Source organism: Trachemys scripta, chromosome 19, assembly GCF_013100865.1.
Source record: "Trachemys scripta elegans isolate TJP31775 chromosome 19, CAS_Tse_1.0, whole genome shotgun sequence".
In the NCBI taxonomy this organism is placed as follows: domain Eukaryota; kingdom Metazoa; phylum Chordata; order Testudines; family Emydidae; genus Trachemys; species Trachemys scripta.
This window is the reverse complement of record NC_048316.1, coordinates 11,283,182-11,298,387: the sequence shown is the minus strand read 5'-3', so window position 1 is coordinate 11,298,387 and position 15,206 is coordinate 11,283,182. Positions and strand designations below refer to the sequence as shown.

At 48.8% G+C, this 15,206-nt stretch overlaps 1 protein-coding gene across 7 annotated transcripts in view; it reads left to right on the top strand.

Moving 5' to 3' along the window:
* Positions 1-15,206, top strand: part of CASZ1 (castor zinc finger 1) — a 263,137-nt gene that overhangs the window by 235,224 nt on the left and 12,707 nt on the right. For all 7 annotated transcript variants that reach the window (XM_034753250.1, XM_034753247.1, XM_034753248.1 and 4 more), the window contains 5 exons: positions 1,759-1,919; positions 9,608-9,730; positions 11,397-11,732; positions 13,957-14,155; positions 14,783-14,954. In XM_034753250.1, coding sequence (XP_034609141.1) covers positions 1,759-1,919; positions 9,608-9,730; positions 11,397-11,732; positions 13,957-14,155; positions 14,783-14,954 — 991 coding nt within the window. The remainder of the gene's footprint in view (positions 1-1,758; positions 1,920-9,607; positions 9,731-11,396; positions 11,733-13,956; positions 14,156-14,782; positions 14,955-15,206) is intronic.

The window sequence follows — 15,206 nt, the reverse complement described above, 5'->3', positions numbered from 1 at the left end:
ATAGTGAGGTTCTTACCCACGAAAGCTTATGCTCCCTGTACTTCTGTTAGTCTCAAAGGTGCCACAGGACCCTCTGTTGCTTTTTACAGATTCAGACTAACACGGCTACCCCTCTGATACTGTGCAAAATAAGTGCAGCATGGGCGTAAAACACGAGTGAATCAGATCAGTATCATTTAATATATGCACAGGGTTAAATGGTGTCATAAAGTGCAAGGCAAAGGAGAATCTGATCCATTGACTTCAGTGGGACTATTCACAAGAGTAAGGGTTACAGGACTGTGTGGGTCTCTTTCTCCCCCCTTTGTCTGCTCTATGTCTCTCTCCTTATTGAGGAATCCTTCCTTTCTTTGTGTGAATTTCTCTTTTAAAAATGCCCTTCCAGGAAATTGAACTGAGAGCTCCAAAGGGTCCAAAGAAATAAGACAAACTGAATTTCCGACTCTCAGCCTCTAAGGATATGTCTACACTGCAACTGGGAGCGAGACTCATGCTAGTGGAGCTTGAGCAAGTGCGCTAAAAATAGCAGTGTGGCCGTTGTGGCTCCGGTCCAGATTCAGGCTGGCCACCTGGGCTCAGATCCAGTTGCGACTTGAAATCCTGAGCCGCTGCCAAAGCTGCAACATCCACACTCGGGCAAGTCTGTCTACCTAGGTTGGGAGGCTCACTCTCAGCAGCAGAGTAGACATAGGGTGAGAGCTGTAGTCTCCAGTTAAGAGATATTTTGTAGCAGCAGTAGCTTCACCTTCTGGCGGTGTTTACAGAGCTTCAGAATAGCCAGGGGTCCCGTAATGTACGGCAGTTGTTATGCAGTTTATTCAGAGTGGCTGTCAGGTTTAGTTAATTAATGTTTATAAAGGGTTTTGAGATCTGCAGATTGGGGGTGATTTCTAAATGCAAAGCTTGGGCCTGATATTGCACTTTATTTGTGCCTGGAGTTCCACTGACTTTACTGGAGCTATTCATGTGAGTAGGTGAGCAGGATTGAATTGTGGTATTATATTATATATTATTAGGAGATAAAGTTTGCTGGCTAAGCATTATTAAGTAATTTCAGTTTTTCAGCTTATATGTCTTTTTTTGGTACAATCCCACCATGTACTGGAATCAGTGAGAGTCTCTCTCTCTCAATACACGTACACACTCACACGTCCCTGTCTGTACATAAAACACAGAGGCTGAAATCATGACTCCACTGAGGTCATTAGGAGTTTTCCCCTAGACTTAAATGGAACTGGGATTTTATATATCCTTTAAATAAATATATCTTACAATCATTTTATAAGACAGAGTGCCGTCCTGTGGTTAGAGCAGGATGGTTAGGAACCAGAATTTGTGTTTCCTTTACTGACTCTGCCACTATGGGGCTCAAGTCACTGAGGCTCCAATCCTGTACTGGAAACATGGAGTCAAGAGTTTTCCTTTAGGCACAGGGGTCCATCCACCTGGTTCTCAGTGCAGGGCCCATTTCTTCCTCAATTTCCCCATCTGTAAAATGGGGATTACGCTTCCACACCTGATGTAGGGGCTGAGAGGATTTGATGAGTGCCAAGTGCTTTGAGATCCTCAAATAGAGGGTGCTGGAGAAGGGCGATGATGAGTTATTGATTTATTCTGGAGCAATGTGCAGCCTGTGCAAACCTCTTGCCTGATCTTTCCTTCCAATCCTGAAAACGTGACTTTTCATGGTGTGCTTTTGAGTGGAGCCAGATTGGCCAGTGACTCGTGTCTGATGCTGTGTCGATGTTCTTGCCACAGATGAACCAGGCCAATGTCAGCCTTGGCAGCCTGCCAAGCTTGAAGACAGAAGGAGATGGCAACCAGGCAGGGGCTGGTGAGCCAACACAATACCTGGGCAAAGCAGTGAAGGCGCTTGTTCAGGAGAAACTCTCTGAGCCCTGGAAGATGTACTTGCGCAGGTAAGGGAAGCGGGAAATTATTTCCTGCACAAAGGGGTCAACTCCTCCTGTAGCAAGTTTTAAGACCACTTACAGTCCCACCTGGATTCAATGCAGTCAATGATATTTGAATTTGAGGTCCTGATCCAATGAGATGCTGAGTATCCCCTGCAATGCACTGAGTCCTCTCAATTCGCTTTGACTGCAGGGCGGAGAATTAGGTACTTAATATCTTGCAGGAGGTGCTCAGCACCTTGCAGGATTGGGCCACAAGTGTCCCTTGGGTGGTATCTAACAGCACAGACTGTCATGTGGCTTGAATGCTATGGCATGCACATTCATTCTGAAACCCTCCCCCGTATACCAGGCAGTGAATCCTAAGGATATCCTGTAGCTGTGCGCTTCAGCAGTGAACCAGTGTTTGACCATGCACAGTTAATACATGAAGATCACAGTAGCCTTGAGAGTACTTGCTGTGGAATTAGCGCCTCTTGTCTGATTCTGTGAGTGGACTAGTGATACAAAGCAGGGAGCCCAGGGGGCACTGTGCAGACAATTGGTTCTTGCTCTGAGGGACTGTTTTTCTTGTCGACAAGGAGGCTTGCAGGGAAAATGGAACAGGCATAGAACTCACCCACACAGAGACACATGCACATATGTGCCCAGACTGACACATGATTTGAGTACACATGGATATGCCCAAACAGACATGAATTGGTTTGTGCTCTGACAAAAACACACTTGACTACAAGTGCCTGTGAACATATTATAGGATTGTAAACATTGAAGATGGGAACGATCTCTGAAGTCCAACTGCCTGTGCCAATGCAAGATCAATCCCTGCAGTCTGTTTGCTAGTGTTTTATCCAGTCTAGTTTTAACTATGCCAAGCAATGTAGTTCTCTCCACGCCTCTTAGAGGATTATTTTACTACCTAAAACATTTCATTGTCAGGATACTTTTTTTTCTTGATATGCTGCCTGAATTTTCCCTTTCTTTATTTTGTTGCAATTCTCCTAATTATACCCCTTAAACCACAATAGTTAATTCCTCTTCTTGCCTGGAATTTACCCCCTTCAAATATTCACAGACTAGTAGCATATCATCATTTATCCAAGCTATAGTGATTTAGTTATTTGAATCTCACTTTGAAAATCAGTCCCTCCGGGCCCCTACTCATTTCTTTGGTTTGGTTCAGTTTGATGTGGGGTTTGTTGCTTCTCTCTGAACTCTCAGGTGTCCAGAAATGGATCCCCTACTCCAGTGCCACCACACCATAGGGACTATAAGGTCCCTGCTCTGTGTATGCAGCCCAAAACTGCACTGCCTTTTTTGTATCCATCTCACATTGCACGCTTGTATCACATTTGTTGTGCACTGTGTCTCTGGGTCTCTCATTGCAACACTGCCTTCTAGGTTCCTCTCCTAGTGAATATCCCCCCCCAGATGTATTAGTTGCATTTTTCCAAATACGAATCTCAATTTGTGATTTCCCCTCCCCCCCCCCGTCTCTCTAGGCATTATTGCATTATTTCTCTTCCTTTGCACTGGTACTTCCAGCTCCTCTGTTTAGGATTATCTGTGAATTTGTGAATGTGCTGTTTACTCCTTCTCTTAGATTACTAATGAAGATGTTAAATAAAATCAGACCTAACTCAACTGATTCTTGCAGCACTCATGAGCTACTTCCTTCCAGCTCCGTACATTGCAGTTTGTCATTACCCTTTGTTCATGGTCCTTCAGCCAGTTTTCAGTCCGTGTGGCAGTGTTCACATCCAAGCCAATTTGAATTAATTTTAAGCATATGTGAGACTCTGTATCAAAATGCTTTACTAAAGTCCAAATATATTGCAGCCCTTCATCCACTAATTGTATAATTCTATCAAAAAAAGCAATTAAATTTGTTTGGCAAGATTTATTCTTTATAATCCCCATGCTGTTTATTGCTCATGGTTCCTTTATCCTCTAGATGTTTAATGATTTTCTCCCCTCTCTTAATATTTGTTCCATGACTTTACTGGAAAGAGACACTGAGACCAGAGGTACGATAATTGCCAGGATCATTCTTGTTTTTTCCTTAAAGAATACGTACCATATTTGTTTTTTCTAGTCTTCTGGCACCTCCCCAGTTCTCTATGACTTCAATATCAGTAGTCCAGTAAGTTTCTGAGTTAATTCAAGCATGCTCTCAGATGACAATCATCCAGACTGGCTGATTTGCGCATAGTTACATTTTCTAAGCATTCCCTTATCTGCTTTTCTGTAAGATCTTCATTTCATCCTAACTATCTGCTTTGTCTTTATTTTTCATGTTAGAGGAAGATTTTAAAAGGCGGTGGAGTAGCTCATCCATTTTTGAGACATAACCCACCAACATCATTTTTTAATGGCCCTATTTTCTCCCTAAGTATGGTACCTCTTCTCCCTGATAAAATAACCCCTTTAGTTTACATTAACTTGTGCTGTTATTGCTCCTCTTATCAGGGCCTCACTCGCTCTTATCTTCTCCCTACAAGCTTTAACTGACCCCATGTATTCTGGATCCCCTGCCATTTTCCTTTCCCGGTACAAGCTTTCTTTTGTTTCTGTTAACCTCAGATATTTAAGGTCCCACCTGGGACCACACAGGCTGCTGCTTGTTTTTGCTTTCCTGATCTTCAGAGGAACTGTAGTCTGTCACACCTTAATTATGAAGATTCCCCAGTCCTTCCACACCCAGGGAGGTTTAAATACTTCCTGCTATTGCACCTTACTCACTAGGTTTTTTAAGTCTCTGGAATTTGGGAATTTGCTTTCTTGAAATCTCATACCCTTATGCTGCTATTCCTCACTATGGTGAATCGAAGCAGCTCATAGTCACTGGTACTGGGCTTCCCTATTATTCTTGCCTTCTTGATTAGTTCCATCCTGGTGGCAAGAGGCAGCTCCTGCAAGGCTTCTCTTCTGGTAGGAGCCTCCCACTTTCTGCACCAGAAAGTTGTTTCTTCTTCGAGTGATTGCTCGTGTCCATTCAACTTAAGTGTGTGTCCTCGACACATGCACCAGTGCTGAAGTTTTTCCCTCAGCAGTATCCGTAGGGGACTGGCTCTGGCGCCCCCGGGACTGGCATGCATATGCCGCGGCATATGGGGCACCACCGGCCCCTTCAACCCTCAGTTCCTTCTTGCTGCCAGTGACGGTGCATGGGACTGGTGCTGCTTCAGCTAGAGCTGTTGCTTTTCATTCGTTTGAACTCATTTGCCTAGCAAATATTACTGTATATAGTTTCCCTCTAGTTTACTTCAAGCTATGTGTTAAGTTAGAGACTTAGTAGGTCCCTAAAGGGACTTCGCCTCGGGATGGGGCATGCCCCGGTCCCCAGGCTTTAAAGCCTGCGATCGCTGTAAAAGGCCCATGCCTATTAGTGAGCCACAGTTGTTTACGGTGCTTGGGTGAAAGTCACATTCTTGACATGTGCAAAATCTGCAGGTCCTTCAAGCCCAGGACAAAGAAGGATTGTGACATTCGTTTGAAGGCGCTCCTGATGGAGTCTGCCCTTACCCCGATGCCAGAGCAGCGCTCCGATCTGGCACTGAGCACCATGACCTTGGTGCGCAGCACCCTGCTGGTACTGTCTACGAACCGGCACTGGTCCCCTTCCATGGCTCCAGCCAAGAAGCCCAGGAAGAAGGGGCGAGGAAGGTCTCCAGCTTCCCGCAAGGGAAAGGACAAGTGTGAGGTGGCCCAAGGCCCTGTCTCAGGCACCTCCTCACCCCCTTCAGGATCCCGGGCCCCAGCTCAGGTCGAGCGGTGTAGCCCAGCCCACTCCCCACCAGCTACCCCAGATAGCAGCGGAGGTCCTCATCAGCTGTGGGTACCATCCACACCGGAGGCCCTCCAAGCGAAGCAAGACATGATGTCCCTCCCGGTGCCACCCACTCTGGACCCTGCGGGTTCCCAGCCGGGGTAAACCCGCATTGGGACCACCACACTCTACACCTTTCCGGCAGCACTCCCTGCCAACAGTTGCCCTCTTGCAGCCGACACGCTTCTGACCATGATAGGCAGAAGCTTCATAGCCCCATCTGGTCTCCAGACCTAGGACAAGGACAGAGAGGCTCAAGGCAGGGCTCGCTGGTGACCGGGTGCAGACCTCTGGAGCCACACACCCCCCAGCAGGAGTTTTGGAGCTGGCGCCTGGAATCTCGGCAGCACCAGTACCGCTCCAGGGACAGGTTGAGGGATCAACGGTACCATTCTCTAGACCGTCGCCAATCTCACAGGGCAGCATCACTGTGTGGCTACATCTTCATGACGCCAAGCCCACTCTAGTTCCCACTCCCGATCCCAGTGCCACTCATTAAGCTTGAGGCGTAGATTGCCAGCCTGGGGCCGTTGCGGATCCGCTGACCGCCACTGGTCTCCGAGGCCCCGATCCAGACGCTCGTCGAGGTCATCCAGATTCAACTCCTGGAGGGGCAACCGGTACCAATCAGCCCCGTCTTGGTCACAGGGTAGCGACTGCTCGGGCTTTACCTCAGGTTAGGCGCAAGATTCCCTAGCGGTGGGACAGGCTCCGGTACCTACAATGCAGACTACATCGGTGGCACCACAGCTGGGCCCATGGCCTCAGACTCATCCAGGGACCACCTGGAGAAGGTCATCGCCATCCCCATGATGGTACTTACCTCGCTGCAATGGTGGACCAACCCCGGGAAAGTCCTGGAAGGAATTTCCTTTGTCAGCACTCCTTACTCAGTCGAGTTGGTTTTGGACACTTTCAGCATCCTCCAGACCCAAGGTATGTGGTCCCCAGAGGAGTCGACACTACACATAAATATCAAAGAGCTCAGGGGGGTGCGCAGAGCATGCATGGTCTTCTTACCTCACCTGTCGGGCAGAGTGGGCCGAGTCCTCACAGACAACACAGCCATGATGGTCTACATCAACAGGCAAGGCGGAGCACGATCCTTGGCCCTTTTCCAAGAGGCACTCCATCTCTGGGACTTCTGCATCGACCACGGAATTCATCTAGAAATGTGTCACCTTCTGGGTGCCAGGAACACGCTGGCAGATCACCTAAACAAGGACTTCTCCTCTCACCATGAGTAGGTGCTTCACCCAGAGGTAGCTGGCATGATCTTCCAGAGGTGGGGAACTCCCCAAGTGGATTTGTTCTCCACCAGGCAGAACAGAAGGTGCCACAGGTTTTGCTCCAGATGGGGTCTGGGCAAGGGCTCTCTCTCCGACACCTTCCTCCTGCCATGGGCAGGAAGCCTGATGTACTCATTCCCTCCGATTCCGCTCATCAGCGAGGTCCTAGCGAAAAATCAAGAGGGACAAGGCACAGGTTATCATGATCAGCCTGGCGTGGCCTCGCCAGCACTGGGTCGGGACGCTATCAAGCTTGTCAGCGATCCCTCCCTAGCCCCTGCCAAACTGACTGGACCCGCTGTCACAGGATCATGGCTGACTCTTGCACCCCAACCTGGCGTTCCTTCACCTCACGGCGTGGATGTTGCATGAACCCGGATGAACGGGCCTGTTTGGACGGGGTCCAGAAGGTCCTCCTTGAGAGTAGAAAGCCCTCAACTAGGCAGACCTACCTGGCAAAGTGGACATTTGGGGCATTCTTCGGTGCAGTCCATCTTGGACTACCTGCTTCATTTAAGAAACCAGGGCCTGGAGTACTCCTCTATTCGGGTACACCTGGCGGCCAAGTCAGCCTTTCATCCGCCAATCCAGGGGCAGACTGTGTTCTCCCATGACATGACGGTCAAGTTCCTTAGAGGCCTCGAGAGGCTCTTCCCTCAAGTCCAGTCCCCAGCTCCTCAGTGGGATTTCAGCTTGGTTCTGTCCAGGCTCATGGGTCTGCCGTTCGCGCCTTTGGCCTCATGTTCCCTCTCACCTATCATGGAAGGTAGTTTCCTCATGACTGTGATGTCGGCAAGGCGAGTCTCCGAGCTGCAAGCCCTGACCTCAGAACCACCGTACACAGTGTTCTATAAGGATAAGGTCCAGCTCCGGCCCCACCCGGCCATCCTTCCCAAGGTGGTGTCCACTTTCCACATGAGCCAGGACATCTTTCTTCTGATCTTCTGCCCTAAGCTCCGTGAGACCAGTGAAGAGAGGCACCTTCACATTATGGACATAAGAAGGGCTCTGGCTTTCTACCTAGATGGGACAAAACCCTTCCGTAAATCGACTCAGCTTTTTGTCTCTGCTGATAGGATGAAGGGCCTCCCAGTGTCCATGCAAAGGATTTCTAACCGGATCACCTCTTGCATTAGGACCTGCAACGAGTTAGCGGGAGTCCCTCCGCCACTGATCGTCAGAGCCCACTCGACTAGAACGCAGGCATCCTCGGTGGCCTTCCTGGCACATGTTCCAATCCAGGACATCTGTCCTTGGTGCACACGTTCACGGCCCAGTATGCCATCACGTAGCAGGCAAAGGACGATGCTGGGTTCGGCAGAGCTGTGTTGCAATCTACATGTCCATGAACTCCTTACCTGCCTCCAAGGGTAGTGCTGGGAGTCACCTAAGTTGAACAGACATGAGCAATCACTCGAAGAAGAAAAGACAGTTACCTTTTCTGTAACTGGTGTTCTTCAAGACGTGTTGCTCATTCAACGACCCGCCCTCCTTCCTCACTGTTGGAGTTTCTGGCAAGAAGGAACTGAGGGTGGAGAGGGCCACTCCATATGTCCATATGCCACATACGGACACTGCTGAGGGAAAAACTTCCAGTGCATGTGGTGAGCACACACACCTAAGTTGAATGGACATGAGCAACACATCTCAAAGAGCACCAGTTACCATAAATGGACATGAGCAACACATCTCAAAGAGCACCAGTTTCCATAAAAGGTAACTGTCTTTTCTGTGTAATGTTGGGACTTTCTGATGATGCCTGTTGGTCTCTATTTGTTACACAGTAGACATCTGAGAAGTTACAATCCCCCTCGAAGGTGCTACACTGCGGTTTCAAGTAGAGATGTAGAAAAGCCAGGACATTTGGCTCTAGATTCAACCCCTTCCCATGCCCTTCAATGCCTTCTGAGTTAGAGGGTGTGGCTTTGGACCCACTTCAAATTTCAAGTCCCATTGGAGTTGGCCAAGAGTTACTCATTCTCTCTGTCCTCCTGTCTTGTTAGTCTTTGGTTTGTACTTCTCAAACCCTGACCTCTGGCTCCACCCCCACATTTCTTCCTTTTTTGGCACTCCCATTGCCATTCTAGCTGTGAGAATCATCCCATTCGGTTTGAGTGGTGCTTCCTAGGTCAGAATCCCCTTCCAGTTTCATCTTCTTTCTTGCTCCCCAGGCCCACTGCTTTTGTGCACAGATGCTTTAGAACGTTACTACTAGTCATCGTTTGTTTCAAGAAAACTCCACAGCCTGCTCCTATTGAAGTGAATGCTAGTTTTGCCATAGACTTCAACAGGAGAGAGTTAAGGCTCCCAATTTGTATGTTGAGGTACATGCCAGGTTCTTGTAATTGAGCAATAGTACCAGAGATATCCTTTGCGCGCACACACACACAGTGACATCAGAGCTGTGGCCTGTCCAGCTCCTCGGATCTAGGAAGTTAAAAATAAAAGTTGAGATGCTATGATAATATAAATAATAAATAGCACTAATGTGCCAGTTTGTTTCCCCACAATTCCCTTCAAATGATGCTGCCACCAAAGGGCTCTTTGTAAGCCATGTGCTTGTCTCCTTTGGCCAGGTTTGGTACCAAGGATTTCTGTGACGCCCACTGCGACTTCCTCCATAAAGTGCATTTCCACTGCGTGGTGGAGGAATGTGGTGCCCTCTTCAGCACCTTGGATGGGGCCATCAAACATGCCAAGTAAGTGGAGGTTCAAGAATCCAGAGACACGCTCCAGGGAAACCCAAAGGTCACACAGTATAGGCAGCCTGGGGCGGGACTGGGGGGTTCATTCTGTAACTGCCTTTATGAGTGGGGCTGTGGGTTTGCAGGTTGGCTGAGAGGGCAGCAGTTGGAGCATCCACAGGCCTGTTTTAAACATATCCGGCTGAATTGCCTGCAGAATAGCTGGGCGTGCTCTTTAATTTTCAGTGACTCACAATAAGTGTGCACCGGTGTTGTGTTCAGCCTTTGGCAAATGTGTGTCTCATCTGGTCTGCAGTGTCAGCAGGGCTGAGAAGTGGCCAGTCCGGTTTTCCCCTAAGCTGCCCAGGAGACTGTGCACCAAGAACGCAGCTTCCCAGCATTGTAGAATTGTGCAATAAGAATACCCACATAGGAAAGACAGATGGGAGCACCGGTAAACACTCGCCATTCACTGCCCTGGCACCTTTCTTGGAGTGGTGTTGTCAGCGCTGCAGTCACTGCAGAGTAGCAAACGTTGCATTTTTAATGGTGCCCACTGTATTTGTCTCGCCCTTGTCTCTGCAAATCCCGTTTAACAAGCACCTTCCCTGATTACCCAACACAGGAGAGAAGCTGCTTTCTAGGTCCCTATTTCCATTGCTCTGTTTGCTTTAAAGATCTTCGCTCCATGTAGGCAGGGGGCTTGGAGTTGAGGATTCAGCCAGCCCAGCCCTAACATCCCTCTCAACATGGGCAATATAGCCTATGGCCCTTCTTGTCACCCTCAAAGTACTTTGGAGAGCAGTGGATGGGCAAGACTGAGGCAGCCAAAAAGTACTCACATATGGGCCAGATCCTGAAGTCTATACCACACCCAGAACTCCAGCTGACTCCAGCGTGAGTCTTGCATAAAGAAGGGATTTGGCCCCATTGTTGCTACAAGGAAGGAAGTGAAGGAAGGACTGGCCCCAAGTTCCGTCTGCACTATCTGGAGGCAGAGAGATTAGAAAGTCTAATAGATATTTTCTACCCCAACTTCCAAGGGCCACTTCCAGCAGTCCCTGTTCAAGCACAGTTCTTATTGAAGTCAATGGGAGATTTGGCCAAGTAAGGACTGAGCCAGGACTTCAGGGTGTGGCCATATGACTGTGGAAGTCTGGATAGTTTTAAATGGAAGGAAACTCAGCGCAAACAGAGCTGGAAAGACCTGCTAGGCCATCGACTCCTCTGTCCAGGGCAGGATTGTTTCCTGTTGCATTTCCACTGCTTTCTTCAGCCTGTATACCAATGTCCCAACCAGTGGGGTTTCCATGCCTTCACAGACTCGTGGCTCTCACTGGCAGGAAGATTTTAGACCTACATGGCTCACCTCAATCTTAGCCCATTGCTCCTAGCTACACCCTCATGTGCCTCCTTAAATAATTCCTCTCCCTGTTTGTGAGCAGCTCCTGGGGGGACCTAAAGTCTGTGGGAGACTGGGGGTGCTCAACAGCTGTCCTGCACGTCTCAAAATTTGGGTCATGGTTTTACACCTGTCATGTACTCCGAGCTTGTTGTCATATTCCCCTGACTCTTGATCACCACTTACCCAGTCTCTCCATAATCTGCTCTTTTTTAGTCAAGGACTTAGCAGCGTGCACTTGCTCTCTCTAATGTGAACGGTTGTCTCTTCCCATTGCAGTTTTCACTTCCGAACAGAGGGTGGAGCTGTGAAAGGAAACTCTGAGTCTCCCTTCCCAAGTGCTGCAGAGACCAAGACTTCCTTGGCCCCCTCATCGCCATCCACTACTTCCATCACTATGGCAAGCGCTCCCACCCTGGATGTGCCCACTCCGAGCCCAGCGACTGTGCCCTCTGCCCCCACATTGCTAGCTTGGAAGCAGCTGGCTTCCACCATACCCCAGATGCCTCAGATCCCAGCACTGGTGCCTAACCTGGCAACTTCACCCTTGGCAACAACTTCCCTAGAGAACGCCAAGCCTCAGGTCAAACCCGGATTCCTTCAGTTCCAGGAGAAGTGAGTTCCTTGGGCAACAAGGGGATGATTGTCCTGCCTGCCCCAGGAGCCTCCATGTGCCCTCTTCAGCCGAAGAGAGTAGACAGAGGCTTCTCCCTCCCCATTTCACCTTTGTTCAATGCTTGATCAACCACTCTATGTCCACCTGAGGCTTTCACCTTACGGCTGGGTGAGAGACAGATCCAATGAGAGGCGATTTATTCCATTCCCCAGGATGCTCTCAGCACTTCCGCCCCTCCCACAATCTTGCAGAAAAGCAGCAATCCCAAATGTTTGAACATGTTTGGGAATCCTTTTAGATAAAGTCGGGGGCGGAGGGTAAACCTGCTGACATGTTGTCTCAGTTTTGCGGCTGTACCTCCAGGGGTGTGAAAGCAAAGGTACTGGGCTTTGCATTGGGACTGAGGCCAAATGGTATGGGCCAGAGCACTGCAAAGCCTTCAGAAAGAAACCCCTGGTTGCCTGGTTCCAGGCTTTGTTGCAAAGCTAGACTCAGGCAATGTTTGCAAAGTTTGGTGAAATTGATCTGGGTTTGAGGCGAAGTTGGACCAGGTTTGGGATGAGTCTGGGCAAAATTGGGCCAATATGTGATGAAAACTAGGAGAAATTAATGAGTGATTTTTGACCTGAAACTAGGTGAAACTTGCCATTTCCAGCTATGTTTCGCTCAAAGCAAGGACTGATGTCTGCAAAGCTAAGTAGGAATGGGTTTGTACAGACCCCTGGGAAGGAAATTGCTCTCGGCTCTGCCCACAGTAACACCTGCTGCCTCTTTGTTAGAACGTCAAATCTGTATCTTGGACTATGCAGCGAATCTTCCTTTTCTCACTAAAAATTATAAACTGGAAAAAAAGAAAGTGCTCAGACTCTGATCAAACCAGGAATGGGGGGAGGGGAGCAGATATCCATCACTCCCTTCCTTGGAAGAGCTTTGGCATCCCAGCTGGGCTGCTGTGAGAGGGTAGTAGGTCTCCTGAAGTGCTTTGCTCCCATTTGCAGTGTTATTTGCTATTATTTACAAGGTAATTCAGGAGCTAAGCATTTGCCTAAGTGCAGCTGTAAAATAACAACACCACTTAGCACCTTGTTAGAGTTTTCTGCTTTGAAGCCGTTTGCAAACATTCATGAAGCTTCATAACACTCTTGGGAAGCAGGCAAGTGTTATCTCCATTTTACAGATGGGGAAAAAGAGGCAGAGAGGTTACGTGACTTGCCCAGGGTCAATGAAAGAGTCTGGGTCGCATTTGGGATTAGAACACTGCAGCTCCTGGCTCTCCATCATGTGCTTAGGCTGGTAGGCCATGTCTCTCTGGGCCAGTAATTGACCCACTTATGTCTTCTTTCAAGCAAGCTTACTACAGGAAGCCCCTGTAGCAGGGCAGGTAGCACGGGAACTGTGACTTGAATGCACAAGACATGTGTTTGGCCATCTTATATACTAAGCCCTAGAAATTCCCCTGAGTCTATATTTACATGGCCTCACAGTTTGAACTATGGGGGTATGAATTGCCACACGAACACATGTGCTGCGTTGCAACTCCCCCGTGTGGACACTGCAGGTGCAACCTAAAAGGTACCTAGTTTGCAGTGACATAGTCCACTTTAAACAAGTACCTTTTCGTTTGCGCCTGCAGCATTCACCTGGGGGAGTAACAAAACAGCTAGTGTGCACTGCAATTCACACTCCACAGTCTGAACTGTGGGGCAGTGGAGGCAAGCCCTTAGAGTTCACAAACTGCAGCCGTAAAACAATGGAACGTGACTGCCCTGGGAGAGGCACCAAGGCCATTTAGGTCATCAAATAAATCAAGGTTGCACAAATTTCTTAGCCAAGGGTTATCCTGGCAATTTGCAGCATGCAGCCCGAGTGCTTCACCTAATCTGTGCAAAAAATGGAGCCAAGCACAGCTCTCTTCACCCATTAACAGAAAGAATTTGGGGTCAACAGGTCCCAGCATGATCTGAAGGGAGCCACAGAGGCTCTAGGTCCCAGCATGCAGTGCTCCAGCTTCACACACTCCTGTCAAGAGCATGCACTGCCTGCTGGGGCGGGTAGTGTCTGCAGCTCCATGTTAACGAGGCTGGCCATGGGAGCTCTGTGGGCCGCATGTGGCCCATAGGCTGCACTTGGGCTACCCCTCAATTAAATGAGTGAATGTTGGGAAAGAAGCCAAGGTGTGAGGGAAGAAATGAGGATGATGTCTGGATTTTGGCTGTGTTCCAGTGACCCCTGTCTGGCGACGGACTGCAAGTATGCCAACAAGTTCCACTTCCATTGTCTGTTCGGGAACTGCAAGTACGTGTGCAAAACCTCTGGCAAAGCAGAGTCCCACTGCCTGGACCACATCAACCCCAACAACAACCTGGTGAATGTGCGAGACCAGTTTGCTTACTACTCGCTGCAGTGTCTCTGTCCAAACCAGGTAAGAGTAATCCAAGAAGAGTGCCCATGGAGGTGGGCCAGGCAGGGGCTGTGGAGGCGAGGGAAAGGATGCAGGAGAAAAGGAAAAGATAAAAGCCTGGCAAAGACAGGAAAACAAAGTGGGGCCAATTCTTCCCTAATGTGACTCTGCTGAACCAGTGAATGAATCTGGCCTCTGATGCACAGAGCTATTTGAAGGGTATAAACTAGAGAGAGCGAGACTTGGAACTTGGGAAATCGGCTCCAGACCAAAATATAGGCAGTTTGTGTTTGTTCAGAGCGGGGGGTGTGGGAAGGTGTTGATTTTGGACCATTTCTAGTGTAAACGCCAGGTAAAGCAAGGAAATTGTCTGGGTAGGAGAGGAAATGAAACAAAGGAAAAGGCTGCCTGTTAGTGGAATAGGGAAATGGTGGAAGTCCTATGATTTGAAAATAAATGGCCAGATGAAGAGCAAATGTACTGTGCTCCTTGAAGAACGGACAGTGTGTGACATGTTAATGTCACAGGTGGGCAAGGCCTCCAGTTCCAACTCCGTGACCTTCAGAGAGAAAGCAAGTTACAGCAGGCAACTGAGAGCACGGTTGCTGGATAAGTCTAAAACAACCTGTCTCATTGGTTCCTCTACAGCACTGTGAATTCAGGATGCGGGGACATTACCATTGTCTTCGGCCTGGCTGCTACTTTGTGACCAACATCACCACCAAACTGCCCTGGCATGTGAAGAAACATGAGAAGGCAGAGCGAAGAGCAGCCAATGGTTTCAAGTACTTCACCAAACGGGAAGAGTGCGGCAGGCTAGGTAAACTCACCCTATTCATCCTGTAACCAAGCCATGAGATATAGTGCCTGACAGCTCAGGCTGATAGCATACTCAGTCTCTGGGTCGCTTTCTCAATCTAAGGGTGTAGCCATTCTCCCGCTACAATAGCGACTCCAGTCATTATAAACCTTCCTTTGACAATATTTTTCATATTCTCTCTGGGCAGAGGCACCAGTAGTTTAGCTTACGGGACCATTTGATCCTATTGCATCTTTGCAGAATGGAAGTGAA